The sequence below is a fragment of the Leopardus geoffroyi genome, chromosome D2, assembly GCF_018350155.1.
Source record: "Leopardus geoffroyi isolate Oge1 chromosome D2, O.geoffroyi_Oge1_pat1.0, whole genome shotgun sequence".
Classification (NCBI taxonomy): Eukaryota; Metazoa; Chordata; class Mammalia; order Carnivora; family Felidae; genus Leopardus; species Leopardus geoffroyi.
Window position 1 is genome coordinate 20915284 of NC_059334.1, and position 18715 is coordinate 20933998.

General features: G+C 36.6%; 1 protein-coding gene across 1 annotated transcript in view; it reads left to right on the forward strand.

Annotated features, from left to right (window-relative positions):
- Nucleotides 1-18715, forward strand: part of BICC1 (BicC family RNA binding protein 1) — a 287220-nt gene that overhangs the window by 237462 nt on the left and 31043 nt on the right. The window contains exons 4-9 of the mRNA XM_045437456.1: nt 10234-10313; nt 12178-12336; nt 14184-14237; nt 14680-14874; nt 15096-15347; nt 17411-17542. Of these exons, the coding sequence (XP_045293412.1) occupies nt 10234-10313; nt 12178-12336; nt 14184-14237; nt 14680-14874; nt 15096-15347; nt 17411-17542 (872 nt within the window). The remainder of the gene's footprint in view (nt 1-10233; nt 10314-12177; nt 12337-14183; nt 14238-14679; nt 14875-15095; nt 15348-17410; nt 17543-18715) is intronic.

Consider the following 18715-nt stretch of genomic DNA (forward strand, 5'->3'; position numbering starts at 1 on the left):
CCCATGTTGGGCATGGTGCTGGCTTGGAGCCCTACTTAAGATTTTCTCTCTCTCTCTCCCTTTGCGCACAGTCGTTCTCTCTTTAAAAAAAAAATTCCAGTACTTCATTGTTCTCCAGACATTTTGTGCCAGTTTTTATTTCCATAAAAAGTATATGTTATAAAAATTATGTTAGTTTGCCTAATTATATCTTCATTGGCCTTATAATTTAAAGTCACACCCCAATTTTATGAATAAAAAATGTTTAGTAAGGTTGAACTTTATTTAAGTTTATATATTTTATTGACCATTTTTCTTTTGAATCATTTATCCATGTCTTTTGCTTATTTTCCTATGGGACAATTAGTGGGGGTTTTTGTTGTTGTTTTGTTTTTAACTTATAGGAGCACTTTGTAGAGAAACAAATATATTTAATAAGATCAATTTCACAAATACTGTATGATTCCACTTCGATTAGGCAGAATCATAGAGGAGAGAAAGTAGAATGGTGGTTGCTGTGGGCTGAGGCAAAGGAGTATTACCTTTGGATAAATGTCTGGTAAATCCTGATTTAAAAATTTTTAGACTTCAAGGTAACTTTAGATATTTTTTTTAAGAAAAATAAAGGACCATTTTGAAGTTATTTGATAATTTAATTTATATTTTTTTGCCCCAGAAGATATAAATGTCTTAGGACTAAGAGATTAAGACCCTTGGTTCCAGCTTACTCAAAACAGTCATCAAAAAAGTATGGAAGAAACAAATAATATACAGAATAGTGTTGCAGTTGAAGACAGGGGTATGACAGTTGTCTTCAGTATGTGTGACTGCATTAAAAAAAAAAAAAAAACTATTAACAGCTATTCAGCTATTCTGTAGAAAGTGGGAGTAAGAAGAACGGATTGGCAGATAGGCATTTTCCAAATAATTTAAGGCTCATTTACTTATTTTTTTTTAATTTTTTTTCAACGTTTTTATTTATTTTTGGGACAGAGAGAGACAGAGCATGAACGGGGGAGGGGCAGAGAGAGAGGGAGACACAGAATCGGAAACAGGCTCCAGGCTCTGAGCCATCAGCCCAGAGCCTGACGCGGGGCTCGAACTCACGGACCGCGAGATCGTGACCTGGCTGAAGTCGGACGCTTAACCGACTGTGCCACCCAGGCTCCCCGACTTATTAGATACTTTTAGTTTTCATGAAAAATTAACTTTCCTGATACCATGAACAAGCTGGGAATAGTCTAACACCTAGAGTTACCCTTAATTAACTGTTCTTCAGTGCAAGCTATGGAAATTTCTCAGTAGATCTTACAACGAAGAAGAGAGGAAAGGTGGAGAGTTTTTATGCCAGTCTCAGGCTGGCAAGTTACTTTTAGAACTGAATTCCTGGGGTGCCTGGGTGGTTCAGTTGGTTAAGCATCCGACTTTGGCTCAGATGATGATCTCACTGTCTGTGAGTTCAAGCCCTGCATCAGGCTCTGTGCTGACAGCTCAGAGCCTGGAGCCTGCTTCAGATTCTGTCTCCCTCTCTCTCTGCCCCTCCCCTACTGTCTGAAAAATAAATAAACATTAAAAAATTATTGAAACTGAATTCCTAAGAGTTTTGCTGTTTCTTACATACATTCTTAATTGTACCTCAAATATCTTCAGAATTTCTAGTTTTTAAATTTCTTGTCTTAGTAGGCCAAAAATAAAACAAAGAAATCGTGCATGTGGTATGATGTGGTCAAGTCTTCATTTACAGGACTTTCCTTGTCTAATGTGTGTGAACCCTTAAATGCATAGTTGCTTTTGGTAATGATAGCCAGCAGTTGTATGTTAGGATTGTTCATGAATAGTCCCAGCTGTTGTAAAAAAGAACAGTCTGCCCTGGCCACAGATAAGAGCACTTTGGGTTTAGACCACAGGCCGTACCATGGGGACCTGCCATGTACACTGTGAACATCAGTATTCCTTGGAGAGAGAATGACAATTAGTCACATTTGGCTCCTCGAAATTCTTGCATAACTTGCTGTTATCTCAGTACAGTCTCCTGGGAAGGCTTTATCTTGGCACATGCCTTCATCCCCACTGCAACATTTCCTCCTTCATTAGACTGACCACTGCGACTCCTGTTCCATTTCAGAGGGCCAGCATTCAATTTGGGCTCTCCTTCTCATCCTGGGTACTGGGTTATTGTTTTTGTCATGTCTTATGTCTTGGGTTTTGTTCCCACTGTCACAAGTGTCCTCCGTCTCTAGCACCTTTGCAGTAACCTAGCACTGCAGAAGCTTTCTGTAGAATTGTTACATACAAATCATTCAGACTATCCCAGATTTCCTCCTGGCATTTAAGTTTCCTTTTCTCCCTCTTCCCAGAATCCTTGTCCTTATCTCTGGAGTATAAAGCTCAGATGGCAAAAGACTTCAGAAACTAATTGAGTTAGGCTTTGTGTTTGTAGCTTTCTTTTTCCACGCTCCATGTTCCAGAGCTAGATTTCTCTTGTGCTTTGGATTTTTCCTCTCCTCTTTCTGCCTGAACAGCAAATCTGCAGTTATGCTTGGAGTTTAGTTTATAGTGCATAAGATAAAGTGGTTTGTAAGATAAGGTAGTTTACTCTTTCCTAATTCTCACACTTCTTAAATCGATCTGTTCTTGATTATTTCACCTATTATGCCTTGATTTTGTTTTATACTTTGTTTGCATTTTGTTCTTCTCTGAAATTGTTTCTAGAGTCCATAATTGTTTCTAAGTCCATAAAACTTGTTTCTAACTACATAAAAGCTTTGATAAGGCACATAGGAATCTTAAACAGAGAAGAGACATATGCCAGTTTACCTCTTCCTTCTCTCTTGCCTTATTTCCTCCTAAAGTTAAAACAACAGAGAACAATTAGAAGAGTGTATTGTCACTGTATTTTGAATGCTTTTATTGCTGATTATATTGGAGATATAGGCATTCCATCAGTAAAAGTTCTTGTATATCTTATAACTAGCTGTGAATTTTCTCTGGCTAAAAGCTCTTTTCTACCTAGTTGGTAAAGGCTCCATAGGCTCCATCTTGGCATGTGGACACACTCTTTCATTTAGCAAGAACCTGCCTAAAATTGTCATTACCATAGTGTGAAGGCACCTCCTCCCTAGTCATTGCCAAATAGTTGAACTGAGAATTGTCTTCAGGAACTGGTTATACTTTCTATTGTTTGATTTGTTCATGTCACGTATGCCACTATCATGTCAAGAATATACTTCCTCTGGAGCGCCTGGGTGGCACAGTTGGTTAATCATCCCACTCTTGATTTCAGCTCAGGTCATGATCTCATGGTTTGTGAGTTTGAGCCCCACATCTGGCTCTGCACTGATAGTGCTGAACCTGCTTGGGATTCTCTCTCTCCCCCTCTCTCTCTGCCCCTCCCCTGCTTGATCTCTTTCTCTCTCAAAAATAAATAAATAAACAAACATTAAAGAAAAAAGAATACAGTTCCTCTGTTGAGCATTAAGTTTCATTCGGCCATATGGAATTTTGAATAGGAAGTTATCCTGAGGCATCATGGCATGTAAACTGATTGTGGGTATCAATGGAAACATATTTTTCTCATGAAAACTAGGTTTTTATTTTGAAACACATTTGCTTTTGCACTTCTCTCTCTTTTCATTCCCCTTCTCTTCTAATTGACTAGGAAGGAGATTGATTTTTTCTGTTTTAAAATAAGGCAAATATGGATGATTTTATGCCTTACTCTAAAGCAGCACAGTAAGTTTGGGCAATGCCTGCAACAGGTAGATTTGTTTTTTTCTTGATCCCAGTTGTAATATCTGATGTGTTATAGGTGCTTGCCACTATTTTCCCTTAAATACTTAAAGCTTCAGTTCTTTCACCTACTCTTCAAATATACTCCTTTTTATTCTAACTCAGTTTATTAGAATTCTTGTCAAAGAGCATTCCTTGAAAGAATCTGGAGTCTGTATTACTGGCTTCAAAATTAAAGTGTGTTGACTTCCTGTCATTCTGTTTCATTCCTTTAAAATAATTTCTAGTCAGATTTAATGAGTCAGTTCAGGTTTTCTCTGTCTGTTGATAAAGTATATCTTCACTGAAAAATGTGATATTGGTATGTTATTTGACCTGTTATAACATTTTTTTAAAGGAAAGTCTGTTTCTCAAGAGGTTAGAAGGAAAATTTTATTTCACAGAAAAATGTGGGTTGTGGCACCATGATTATGAGTCAAATTCACTTTTGCTGATCAGCAGTGATTTGCCAGCTTAAAGGAAAAGTGATCAAAGTAGCACGTGGATTGGGTGGTATCTAATTTTGAACTGTGACAAGGCTCAGAAAGAGTTTGAAGTAGACTCCCATCTCCATAGAGGGTTTTCACTGCATTTGTTTGGTGCCTACAAGCACATTATTCACGAAATTTCAGTGGAGTGAACACCAAATTTCACCTATATTGATGCAGAATTAATTGCATTCTTAGAGTGTGAAAAACAAGAGGAAAGCCCAAGCTGCCACTCTGAAGCCGGTCATGGATCACAGCAGATCACTATTTCACACATTTGTGTTTACTGCCAGTTTAAGTAAACTATAGTTTACTTACTAGTTTAAGGCTCTTGGAAACATTAACATTATGATGTCTTGGGTAAGCTGCTTATCATGAAATACCAAAAACTTGGAGAACAAAGTTGTTTATGAAGTTAGTTTTATTGAAGAATGTTATAGTACTGTTTTACACTGAAGACATTTAGATTTATTTGGAAGTATAATGATGTTCTGACCAAACTCCCTCATTGAAGAAACTCTACTCCAGAGATTCAGTGACTTTTCCAAGGTAACAGACCTTGTTTATGACTTACAATTCAGAATTTATTATCATAATTGTGGACTTTACATATTTCCCCCCACAACGTAACCTTTTACTTTTGCAGAGTCAGTCATTAAAACTTTTAATACATCCTGCATGATATCTGCTGGCTTTTCCCTATGTAATCCAAGTCAATCAGTACCCTTCAGATGTCCAGGGCTTTTTTAGAGTTTTGGTTTATATTTGCTGTTTGATAAAATCCATACCCTACAGTCACAGTCTTCCTTATAGGAAAAAAAATTGACCCATTACTGCTTTAGAACTACTTGCTAATTGTGGATATATTCCCAGTATTGTGGGGAATTTTGGAGCAAGGTGGAGATACCTCTCTGCCTTTCAACACTGACAACTCCTGATGGTGTTGATGGATCCAGTCCCAGCCAATGCCCTCCTTTTTAGACAGTTTTAAAGGCTAAGGCTTCTTAGAAAGAACTTGAAATAAAACTGAAGAGGTCTCCCAGCCAAAAGAAAGTGAATTCTGGGGCACCTGGGTGGCTCAGTCTGTTAAGCATCTGACTTTGGCTCAGGTCATGATCTCATGGCTGATGGATTTGAGCCCCACATCTGGCTCTGTGCTGACAGCTCAGAGTCTGGAGCCTGCTTTGGATTCTGTGTCTTCCTGTATCTGCTTCTCCCCTGCTCATGCTCGCTCACCCGCTCGTCTCTCTCTCGAAAATAAATAAACATTAAAAAAAAAAAAAAAAAAGGAAAGTGAATTCTGTCTACTCTTCTCTTATGGATTTGAGGCTAGTTTGATATACATGCATAAAATGTACTAAAGCCATCTTGATTTCAGGCCATGATATGGAACTTTTTTTCATAAACAAATGACTGTAATATGATCTTTTATTTTGGGTGTTGTGGGTGGGAGGAGTCAGGTTAGTTAAACAAGGGATTTTCTGTTGTTTTCTCTCTTCAAGAGAACATGCTGAGAAATGAAAGCATTGCATTGAATTTTGGGTGTTGAATCTTTTCTCAACCGTACTCAATCATGGAGACAAGAAAGTAGCTACAAACAAATCATTGGTGAAACAGTGATGGCTTAAATCTATCATATGTCAACAACTCATTACTTTCTTTTTTTTCTTAATTTTTTAAAAATGTTTATTGATTTTTGAAAGAGAGACAGAGAGAGTGGGGCAGAGAGAGAAGGAGTCACAGAATCTGAAGCAGGCTCCAGGCTTCAAGCTGTCAGCACAGAGCCCCACGTGGGGCTTGAACTCATGGAGTGTAAGATCATGACCTGAGCTGAAGTCGGACGCTTAACCAACTGAGCCACCCAGGCGCCCCTCATTACTTTCTGTAGCATTATAACTACAATGAAAATGGCTGACATGAGTCTTTTCTATAGATTTTGCTCTGGGACAGGAATGAAAGGGAAAGGAAGTTTAAACTTGAGGAAAGAAGGAAAAGGCAATAAAAATTTCACTGATGTTTCCAGGAACGTGAATGATTCCAAGGATGGGAAAGAAGAGAGTACAACCAGAGTACCAAGAGATAATCTTTTAAAACCATTACTAAACTTCACTTAAGTTCATATAACATCCCAACTCTTTTAAATATTTATCTTTACTGAAAATATGGTTTTTAGCATGTATTCTTATAAGAACAATTGTTGCCTTATCAACTCCTTATGAATTTCCACATGGAAGTCATAGAAACCTTTTTGCTCAAAGGTTCACCTCTTTTGCAGTATGCACATGTAAAATACCCATTTTATACCCATCTTCATACAGCTTCATACAACCTATTGAAGGTTGGACCACCCTCTGGTCTTCCTCTCTTCCATAGGGTTACACCACAGATTTGGGAACAAATTGATGGGACAGAAATCTAAAACCCCAAAATCTGGAAGGACATCTGACAGTTCTCTATATTTTTATAGAGGTACTGAGATCAGGATATTTGAAGTCAAAACCGTCTGGGGAAGTGCAGGACATACGATCACCTTAGATATGAAGTTTAGGTTCTTCCTATCGATTTCCATCTCCTTCCTCTGTATAGGTAGCCATTTCCAAAAAATAGGGGCACCTTCAGTCCATTCACCTACTGTTTACTTATTATCTACTACTTGGCTGGCATCATGGAAGTTATAAAACCAATTAAGACAATCCTTGTGTTTAGAGCACTTGAGGGTTGATTATAAAGCAATGAATATTATTTTTAGAGCAAATATCTTAAAATTTTCATGCCCAAATTGGTGGTGTCCTTCAAAGTAATTATTTTGAGGGAGGGGAAGACTATACATTTATTCCCTATTACTGTACCATCTTTCAACAATCTTTATAGCTGGACTTTTCTTTACTTTTATATTTATTAATATAGTTAATTCTTTGGCTTTTCTCCATCAAGTATTTCCAGAATGGGTCTTAATAAAACCTCAGTCCCATGTAGGACACATTTAAACTGTGAAATGGAACATTCATTGAATGTGGAGAACTGGATTTCAGGATTTAAAATAAGCATGTTAAGTTCAGCTTGGAATCAGAGTTCACATTCTATAGATATCTTTTGAGCAAGGACAAAGGAGGGAATGAAGAAGACACTATTTTTGGTTCATTAGCAGTATAAACCAGAATTTTGTCATGTTTATTTTTCTCTACACTTATGAGACTTGATTATTTAAAGAACCATTTTCCAAACAAGTGCTAATTTGGGTCCTGGATACGATTTGATGTTACATGTTGGTGACTGTGTTGTGTGTGTAGCTCTGTGTCCATTGATAATTTATATTTTTGGTCAGTAGATGGTGCTCTTTCACTCTGAAATAATATGTATTTTCTATTGAGGCTTTTGCTTTTTATTTTGCTTATTGTTTTGTTCATACAGAGATGGTAGAAATAAATTGGATCTGAGTCTCCTTGTCCACCTGGAGATGCATAGGAATTTTAATGTGATTATCCAATGTGTAAAGTAATAGGTTTTCAGATTAGCATACCACTCAATACTTAACTGTTAATTTGTTAGTAAGAAAATATATGTTTTTCCCTGTAGAACCATTTTATGTTATATATACTTGCCTGATACATAAGACACTACAATTATATCTTTTATGTGGTTTCATCTGTTGTGTCCTGTATTTGATTGAAGAATGACTTGGGAAACAAACAAAATGCCAATTACTGGATCCTGGAGACCCAGGAACGTATATTTTAGCAAGTGCTACAATTCAGTGTGATCAGGTATGTTTTGAGAAGTGCCAGATTCTAATCCCCCAGGAGTAAGCATTTTCAATAGAGAATAACATCAGAATCAGCATACCGTAATTGAAACCAAAGTCAAAGATAGCTGAGATCAAAATTTTGAATGTAGACTGCTTGGAATATAAATATTGCCTACAGGAGTTATAATGCATATAATAAAAATTATTGAAGAAAATGCTTTTTTTTTACATTACTATGGTAAAGTTGGTGATAATCCTACAGAGAACAAGTGGTTTCTGTTAGAATGCACCAAAGAGCAAGCAATGTGGACACAATCCCATACCACCTTGAGTTTGTTGGACATCGATTTTGCCCTACTTTTAGGACCCTTGCCTTATAATACTTGATACTTTAAACAAATTGTAAGGTCTTTCATCTTCACAGTGTCCCTGTTACATGGCAAGTATCAGAGGAAGGATTAAAGAATGGGTTAAGGAAAAGAGTCTAAGGCCAAGGGCAGCTCCCAGGAGACAGTCTGGGGGGATTGGTGGGGGGCTAGAGGTGATGGCATTGACTCAAAATACAGTTGCTGGAATGTCTCCCCAGGAAACCAGATGCATTCCTTAGTTCTGAAGCTTGGTGGTGCACTGTTGTTGACTATGATTGTTCTGTCCCGGTCCTAAGAGCCAGTAGCTTTAGGACAGGGTTTCCTCCCTCCTTCCCATCTCTCCCATCTCTCCTATCAATCCTTCCTTCCTTCCTTCCATCCATCCATCCATCCATCCATCCATCCGTCCACCCATGCATCCATCCTTCAGTTGCTCATTTTGACCTTGTTAATGTGACATGCTCATCATGGCATTGATTTTCAGATGGACTGCTGGTTGAGGATGGGTAAGTCATGATACCAGGGAAGTACATGTACTTTGATAAAATTCCCACCAGGTGATTCTCTTTTCTTATCCTAGAGAATTGATGGTTTGGAATTCTCAGCTAATATTTCCTGACCCTGTTGTTGATCTGAGGTGTAGTTCAGTGTAGGATGGACTCCACAGAGAAGGTGGCGTGTTATAGGCAGTCAGTAAGATTGGCATCACTAATGATGATGGTGATGATGCTCTGTTATCCAGCTTTATTGCTTTCGTGATATCACTTTATCATAAGGCTAGTGGTATGGAACTTCTGGCTTACCTCAAAATGGTCTTGGTCTCTGTCAGGCTACCCATGGGGTAATAGAGCACCTTATTATGGCAGAGACTTAGAAAGAGAGAAGAGACACGTCCTCACCGGAGAGTTTTAGCTGTGATGTTTCCCTTCTTCTGAAGATTCTAGCTTGGCCAGCTGTCTCATCTCCTCAAAGCTTTTACTCAGACCTCGCTTTCTGAATCAGGCCTAATGCACAGACCCCTTCCCACAGCTGGTCCTCCTCATGCTTTTGTCTCGTTCTCCTCTTCATAACAGTTATGTTATAATACACTAGATAATTTGTTTATTTGATTCAGTTTTGTCTCCCTGTACAAGACTGTCAGCTCCATGTGGACAAAGGTCTTTTTCTTCACTAATATATCCCTTGGGCCCTAGAATAGTGCCTGGTACAGGAAATACTTGCTGAATGAATTAATGCTTTCCTTTATAACATTCTGTGGCTGTAATAAATAACACATATAGTATATATTAGCCATTTAACACTAATTCTGAATAAATATTAAATATTACTGAATGAAGATTATGTTTTATTCTGTTAACCTTGACCTGTAAAGATACCTTCTGAATTAGGTTAGCACATGGTTTAAAGTCTGGATGCAGAGTTGGAAGACATGAGATTATAATGAATGAGCCTATTGGTGGTTTTCTAGGGCAAGTTACTAACCTGCTCCATGCCTTAGTTTCCTCTGGAAATAACCTCACAGAACTGTGATTAAATTAGCTTATGGATTAAATGAGCTCATGCATCTAAAGCCCTAGATAAGGGCTTGGAGTATAGCAAGAACGTAGTCATAAATTGAATTTATAGATTCTTGTTTTAAAAAAAATTATATGATAAACTTACTTTGCAGGTAAGTGATTTGGCCAGTTGTCAGAAGGAAAAGACCACACAGATAAATGTACAACTTGGGGATTTTCCATATTCCTGTCTTAATTGCAGTGTTAACACACCTAGAATGAATCAAATATTGAATTTCTTATGGAATCTATTTTCTTATATTGTAACATCAATTTTAAAACAAAGAGTTTTAGGGGTTTCACATGAGCCCTTTTTTGATTTCTTATAGATCCCCATATTAAGGTTTCTGGAAAGAAGGAAGATGTTAAGGAGGCCAAGGAAATGATCATGTCTGTCTTAGACACAAAAGTAAGTGAATGTTAAGGACACTCAGATGTCAGAACCTTGTCTCTGCAAGGGCTACTTCATGCTGTTATGAAAAGAACCATTTGGAGAAGAAAAACCAGGAGAAAGTAATGGTGGGTTTTAAAATAAGCATGTGTGTTTCTACAATGGATGTAAAATTCTGTTTAAAATTTGAATGGGTTCTGTCATGCTGGGTAATTGAGTGATATTTTCAGAAATCAACACTGACCCTGATTAGTGTGGGGCAAATAATGAAGTTTAGAAGAATTAGCATATTGCCTTTATGATGCCAGAATGATCTTCTATATAATTGTGCGTGATGGCATGAAACCTGACAGTTTCTTTTGTAAGTTCTTTCTCTCTGCATGTATAGGTATAGAGAGATAATAGGGAAATTTAGATGTGTAAAAATATACACTCCCTTGTGAGAATTTATTCTAGTAAATATTTCTAAATCACTTAGTATATGTCAGGCACTTTGCTGAGCATTTTACAAATACTAATTTGTTTAATGCTTATAACTAACTCAGCACAGATATATTAGGGAATTTTCCCAGAATCTGTAGCTAATAAATGGAGAAGTGGGATTTAAATCCAGGCTGTCTGGTTCTTAACCACTGTGTTTTGCGACCTGATATTCCATTGAAATAGTTTCTGATCTCTTCCTTTTTTTTTTTTTCCTTTTCTTATTCTTTTAATTTTTGGAATTATTCACCTTCTAATTATTATATATTCTAATTTTTTTCCCAAAAAAGAATGTATGTTCCCTGTATTTAAAATGCTAAACTAGGGGCGCCTGGGTGGCGCAGTCGGTTAAGCGTCCGACTTCAGCCAGGTCATGATCTCGCGGTCCGTGAGTTCGAGCCCCGCGTCGGCTCTGGGCTGATGGCTCGGAGCCTGGAGCCTGTTTCCGATTCTGTGTCTCCCTCTCTCTCTCTGCCCCTCCCCCGTTCATGCTCTGTCTCTCTCTGTCCCAAAAATAAGTAAACGTTGAAAAAAAAATTTTTTTAAATGCTAAACTAAAAGAAGAACAAAGTTTAAAGACCAAAGTATTTAATGGATATGTTTAAAATTTAAGAATTAAGATGTAAAAACTATTGATATTTTTAATGTCTTATTTTGACTTTTTAATTTTACTTTAAAAACTGAAGGACTGAAGAATTTCGATATTAGTCTTATAAATGAGAAAATATTTCATGTGTTTATAATTGTACAATACTGAATTTCCCAAAATTAAATACATAGATTCTAACATGACCACAGTTATTCATTATGTCTTAGAATTTTACATTTTGCTTTATTATAACTAATCTTACACTTTGTATTGGTTTATGTAAGCCGTGTTACTGCTAGAGAGCTGTGCTTTGTTTTCCTTTCCTCACTCTTCTTCCTACCAGCAAGAATAGTAGATCTGCTCTGTAGTTTGGCCTATAGTAATGGACTGGTTGTGAAAACAATGCTTACAAATACCTTTTTAGTTTTGAGTTTTATTTTTATTGTTTTCTGTCACAGTTCAACAGTCCTACTAACATACATATATTCAGTCTTGCAGTTGTTTTCATCTGTTTTTAGTTATTTGAATTAAATGTTTCATGAATAATGTCTGTTAAAGAAAAAAATGAGATGAGTAATTTATTTGTAACTCTGCCTGACTTTATTTAAATGATATTTTCCAAATAAATATATTGTATAGCCAAAGAGAAATGATAGAAATTGCACATTTATAGATTAATATGATTCCAAAAAATCTGTAAGATTTCCCACCAGGTCACTTGTTTTTAGTACTGTCCCCTTGGATAAAATGTGTTTTAAGGAGTTGTTCCTTCCTTTTGCATGCATCAAGAAATAATACATTATTTCCATGTAGAGCAATCGAGTCACTTTGAAGATGGATGTTTCACATACAGAACATTCTCATGTAATCGGCAAAGGTGGCAACAATATTAAAAAAGTGATGGAAGAAACAGGATGCCACATCCACTTTCCAGATTCCAACAGGAATAACCAAGCAGAAAAAAGCAACCAGGTGCTTTGTCTTTTCACATGAACTGTTATGGGACAGATTAAAGCTTTGATTTTCCATATGCATATCTTTTTTGGGAGATGAAAGCAAAAAAACAATCATGGAGATACCATATTGATTTTACTAATATGTGACTATACAGAAATGAATGAATAAGCAAACACCAGAATCAGACCTTTAAATGCAGAGAACAAACTGATGCTTCGTAGAGGAGAGGGGGGATTGGGCAAAATGGGTGAAGGGGAGTGGAATGAGTAAGTCATGGAAATAAAAGGCACAACATAGAGAATATAGCCAGTGGTGTTGTAATAGCAACATATGATGATAGATGGTAGCTATGGTGAGCATAGCATAATGTATAAGCTTGTCAAATCACTGATGTTGTACACCTGAAACTAATGTAACATTGTGTGTCAACTATACTAAAAAATAAAAATAAATAAGAATGTATGACTCTTTCCCAGGAGATTGAAGGTGCTCTACTTTTTAAAAGAGATGAATTATAGGTAGGCCATAAAGTGCTTATCTCTAACTGGTTGGTAGAAGAGAGGGGAGCAACATAAATGCGATGGCAATATAAAACGAAGTCCCTAAGGAAAGACCCAGGGAGCATTACATTAGGAAAGGACCTACAGCCTTGCCTGGTCCAAGAACCTGTTCAGTGTGGGGATTCTGTTGGTAGCATCATACCCGTGGTTCTCCAGGGTACACCAGATCACCTGCTCAGAGGCCACGCACAAGTGCCCGACTTCCTCACGTTGGTGGAATTATGTTTCTCTTTAGTTTATACACGTTTTTTCTAGTTCTTGTATTTGAAAACAAATGAAACTTACCTGTCCATACAAAGCACTTTCAGTACTTGAAGAACAGATAGAATTATTTGTGTTATTTGGAAGTGTTCTCTCTAATCACAATACTAGAAACTGTCAGCCTCAAAGAAGAATAGGGTAGTCTTTTCTCTATGAGGACTAATGGTGATGGTGACACACACATAAGGAAGATAGATAGAAAGCAAGGGCAGTATTCAAAACATGTGACAATTGGTATGGCACGGGGCATGGTCCATTAGGAGCAGTGTCCTGGAGCCCTACACCCTTACTCTCATGTCAAGATTAATTCTTTTTTTGTTTTTTTTTAATTTTTTTTAATGTTTATTTTTGAGAGAGAGAGACAGAGCACAAACAGAGGAGGGCAGAGAGAGAGGGAGACACAGATTCCAAAGCAGGTTCCGGGCTCTCAGCTGTCAGCACAAAGCCTGATGTGGGGCTTGAACTCACGAGCCATGAGATAGTGAGATATGACCTGAGCTGAAGTTGAACGCTTAACTGACTGAGCCACCCAGGCGCCACCAAGATTAATTTTTTACTTGATGGATCGTGGGAAAGTTCAGGGGATCCCAGGAGAGAGCTGGAGGTGGTGTTGAAGAAATAGTTTTTTTTAACCAATTAGCATGAAGTGGTTCAATATTTTGAGTACTGCAGCAATATCATTGTATATTGATATATTGTACAGAGTTGATATACAGTATGCAGAGTTTAAACAAAAGGTAGAAAATGCAGTAAACGAGAAATGAGAAGGGGAGCAGGATGGCATTATGGGGACTGTGAGGCTTACATAAGTCTGGGGGTTGATGTAAATCAGTTGACACAAATCAGCTGAGGAGCTTGTTAAAATGCAAATTGTGATTAAGCAGGTCTGGGTTGGTGCTTGAGACCCTTCATTTTTAACAAGCTCCTAGATATTGGCAGTGCTGTTTTTCCTGGATGACACTTTGAGTGGCAAGGGTGTAGATAGCTGGAAAAGCAGATGTGGGCTCAAAATAAATCTACTGTATTTTCTTATTTTTGCAGGTATCTATAGCAGGACAACCAGCAGGAGTAGAATCTGCCCGAGTTAGAATTCGGGTAACTATTTATTACTTTAATACTGTAAATCAGTATCAGCAGTGTTTGCATCATAAGGCAATAAAAATATCTTAGTGTATCAGTTTATAACCAAATCATATGTTCAATAGGTAGGAAATAGTGACAGAAGTTGTTTTAATGTGTTGAAGATGTTTCTTAGTGATGTTCCATTTTGTACCTGACTCTGTTTCTCTGATGATTTTGAGATGATCAGAAAGAGGCCCGAGGAAGAATAATACCACAGGCAGTTTAGGTTACAAACTCTCTGGTTTCACAGACTCCTTTTATTCGAGAAACTACCTAGTTTGCTCAAGCTTATATCTGTAATAAAAGCAATTTATGTTTTAGAATTCCATCCTCAGAAAAAAAAGAACAAGTTATGCATATATCTAAGCATGCAGTGACTCAACTGTCTGCCTCGGGCTCTAATACTTTCATTTAGGAGCTGCTTCCTTTGGTGCTGATGTTTGAGTTACCAATCGCTGGGATTCTTCAGCCAGTTCCCGATCCTAACTCCCCCTCGATTCAGCACATATCACAAACATACAACATTTCAGTGTCATTTAAACAGCGTTCCCGAATGTATGGTGCTACTGTGATAGTACGAGGGTCTCAGAATAACACCAGCGCTGTGAAGGTAAGTAATTGAGATAATTATGAACATTGTAAGTGTACAAATTATGCAAGTTTTACTTTCAGAGGATTTTAGACTAATCCATTTTCTAGAATTTTTCCTTGTATTGCATTATGGGTTATAGAATTCTTTGAATTTCTCTGTAGCAATTAGAAGTACACTAGAATCTTTCCTTGTATATGGACAGTCATTTTATAGGATTATTTCCCACCCTTTTCTCCTAGGAAGGAACCGCTATGCTGTTGGAACATCTCGCTGGGAGCTTGGCATCAGCTATTCCTGTGAGCACACAACTAGATATTGCAGCTCAACATCATCTCTTTATGATGGGTCGAAATGGAAGCAACATCAAACATATCATGCAAAGAACAGGTGCTCAGATCCACTTTCCTGACCCCAGTAACCCACAAAAGAAATCCACCGTCTACCTCCAGGGCACCATTGAGTCTGTCTGTCTTGCAAGGCAATATCTCATGGTAGGTTTATTGATATTAGTGTTACTATTTTATTTTACTTCGTTTACTTCTTTGAGTACAGTATATGTTGGCGCACATACCATACTACTGGTATTTATGAAAACATTTGGAAGCCTTGTCAGATAAGGAAGTTTCTTGGTAAAAGGAAATAAAATAAGAGTAAAGTATGTAGTACCTCACAAGCTTAATTTCATTGCATAGGTGAGTAATTTATTTGCTGTATTTTTTTTTAACTTAAACTAAACACAAAAGAGGTTACAGTGAAATAATGGGCTGTATTTTGTAGGAGGTGATTATTTTCATCTGACACGTAGTATATTAGTTTGCATTTGACAAAAAAAGTCTTCTGTTTAAACAGAAAAGTAAAAATAACTTTTTACCCTCAAAGACATAAATTTTAGTGGCCTGAAACATTTTAAAATTTCAAAAATCTCTGATACAATTTAAAAAATGGAATTTAAGCCTTGAATTTGAGTCTTAACGCATTGAAGAGAATAGCAATTATATAATTTGATACTGGTTCCGATTTAAAATTTGCTATATTTCTGTCCTTCCTATATTCATTTAAAAACACAGTGTGTAGGTTGATACATAGTAACAAAGTGGATTGACACAATGTGGACTCATAAATATTCTTATTAAAAACACCATTTTATTCTGTTCAAGAACTTGATCTATAATGACATTTGAATCAGTAACCTTCGGGTGTGATCTTTGCTATTGTTAACTCACAGAATTTGTTTTTGAGAAACTTTCAGAAAATCCAAATTTTTATTGTTGATTCCATTCCTCTGACAGATAAGAACTTGTTACAGTCATTAAGCATACATAATTATTTTGTTGTGAATGATTTTTTTTAGCCAAGCTTAGTTTACCAGACTACTTTTAAAATATCACTAGTTAGGTAGCATATTTGTATCCAAAGATTATTATGATCACTTTTCATAATTTTCTTTTTTTCTGATTTTTAAGTTATTGAAGTATTATTTTAAGTGACCTTTTTCAGGCATTCTATGCAGTTAGGAGTTCATATTCATGCTTTGACCGTACCTGTCAAAAATACAAGTGTGCCATGAGATATATTATTGTACAATATTGAAAGAAGTGAGGAAGAGAGGAGTAAATTAAAAGGCTTTTAATCTATATTTTAAATCCAAAAATCACTTTTATCCACAAGGAAAATGAAGCACAGTAATTTCACTTTAATTCCAGTGTATTTGGCTGTTATTTCTCCTGATACTTATATACAGAACCCAACTAGTACTAGGCAGGCTAGTACTGAGCATCCTGTGAATCAGTATTACTAAGTATGGGATGTGGTTCCTATATGTAGTAGATTCGGGGCCAGGAAGAAAGCATCAGAGAAAGAAACAAGTGCTAACCTGTGCAGTGCTAAAAAGTGAGAAGGCTAAAAGAAGGAACAGTAGTAGCAGTTTACCTCAGGAAGGAGATAAGGTTGGAGCTGCAGCAGAAGAGAGGTAGGACTTTGGTTGGTGAAGAAGCCTTTTGGTGAGTTGAGACCAAAGTACAGTATCTGTTTGAACAGTGGTCAAGAGGCCGGTCTAACCTGGGGAAGGGACAGATGTATAGACATACAGACCTGTGATTGCACAAGCAAAGGGCCAGATTGTGGACATCTCTACTGATACATGTTTAGATTTCATTCAGAAGGTGATAAAAAATCACTACTGTAAGTCTTTGAGCAAAAGCACAAGATTCATACTCTTGATGTGGATGAGAATCTAATTTCTGGCATCTGTAACAAAACTGAAGTCAGAGAATGGAAGAGTTTTCCAAGGTGGAAAGTGAGTAAAAAAATTCAGAGCCAATAACAGAAAACTTCAGACATGTATAATGTTGTCTTTTAAAAAATAGTTTGTGCCCTCAGTATTATTTCCACACCAGTTTTCTAAGCTTTGTTAAAGTATGTAATTTAGCTTTAATACTTGGGTTTATTCTTTAAGCCCATAGAATATTGCATTATTTGTAGGCACGTTAAGTTATCAGATGTTTAAATGAGTAATGTTATTACCTCTGACACTCTCTTTTGTGACATTTCGTAGGGTTGTCTTCCTCTTGTGTTGATGTTTGATATGAAGGAAGAAATTGAAGTGGACCCACAGTTCACTGCCCAGCTGATGGAACAGCTTGATGTCTTCATCAGCATTAAACCGAAGCCGAAACAGCCAAGCAAGGTGGGTTCAGAGTCCAGACCCAGAGCACCACGTTCCAGCTAGTTCTGTTTTCATATAAATGTTATTTGCATATACACGGAATTAAATATTCTATATAATATATATATCATTATATATTATACTTATTTATTTAAATGCATAAATTTGTACCATTCATTATTGATCATCATTTTATTTAAATATGGGTTGGTTTTGGAGTCCATATTGAATGACCATTATTTTTTACAAATATATGAGAAGAGAAAATACATTTTTATTAATTTGCAGTCTGGTAACTTTCAGCTTTGTTAAGTTATCAGAGAGTTAAATAAGGCTAAACATTGTGTTAAGTGTGCATGTGTATGTGTACATATCCAGTGCAATTCAAAAATATTTAGCTTATGTACTCTGTGGGCCACTCTGCTGGCCCTGGAGATTTAAAGAATAGGTGCCCGTTCTCTTTAAGAAAATAAAGTGATAATAACGATCAAAAGTAAATAATGAAGTATTCCCAGTTCAGCCTTCTTGGAACTTCTCCTCTAAGATCTTGCAGAATTTCAATAATTACATGTATAGTCAAAATTTAATAGGATAAACCTGATGATGTTAAATGCTAGTGAGAATGTGAGGGAAGAGGAATGTTCCTACATTAATGTTTGGTAAATTGGCACAGCCACTTTGAGGAACAATAGCGACTGTCAGATCACACTGAAAATATTGATAGCCTCGACCCCCCAGTATTTATGCCTAGTTATACACCCTGAAGAGACCTTTGTACCAGATGTCAGAAGACAAGAAGCAAGTTGCTTCTTTTAACATGTACTAATGAAATCATTTATGAAAATTTTTATTCTAGTAGTTAAAACACGTAACAGTTATGCTTTCCATTTTTTAATTTTTGTTAATCTTGTTTTGTGTATCATGGTGTAAGTATAGTATGTATCACGGACAATTTTGTATATATGTAAATAACATGGCGTTCAGTGTCTAAAGAAAAACAATCATGCCTTCTTCAAAAGTAAACTTTAAAGGAAAAGATAGGATTGATTCTAAGTGAGCTTAATATAATGAGTTTAGAGTTAGAGAACAGGACATTAATTTTATGTATCTTGAAGCTTCATGCTTGACTAATTTGAGTTGACTGAAGTCACTGTAGATACCAGGACTAAAAGCTAAAGACAGAAGAGATTTTGT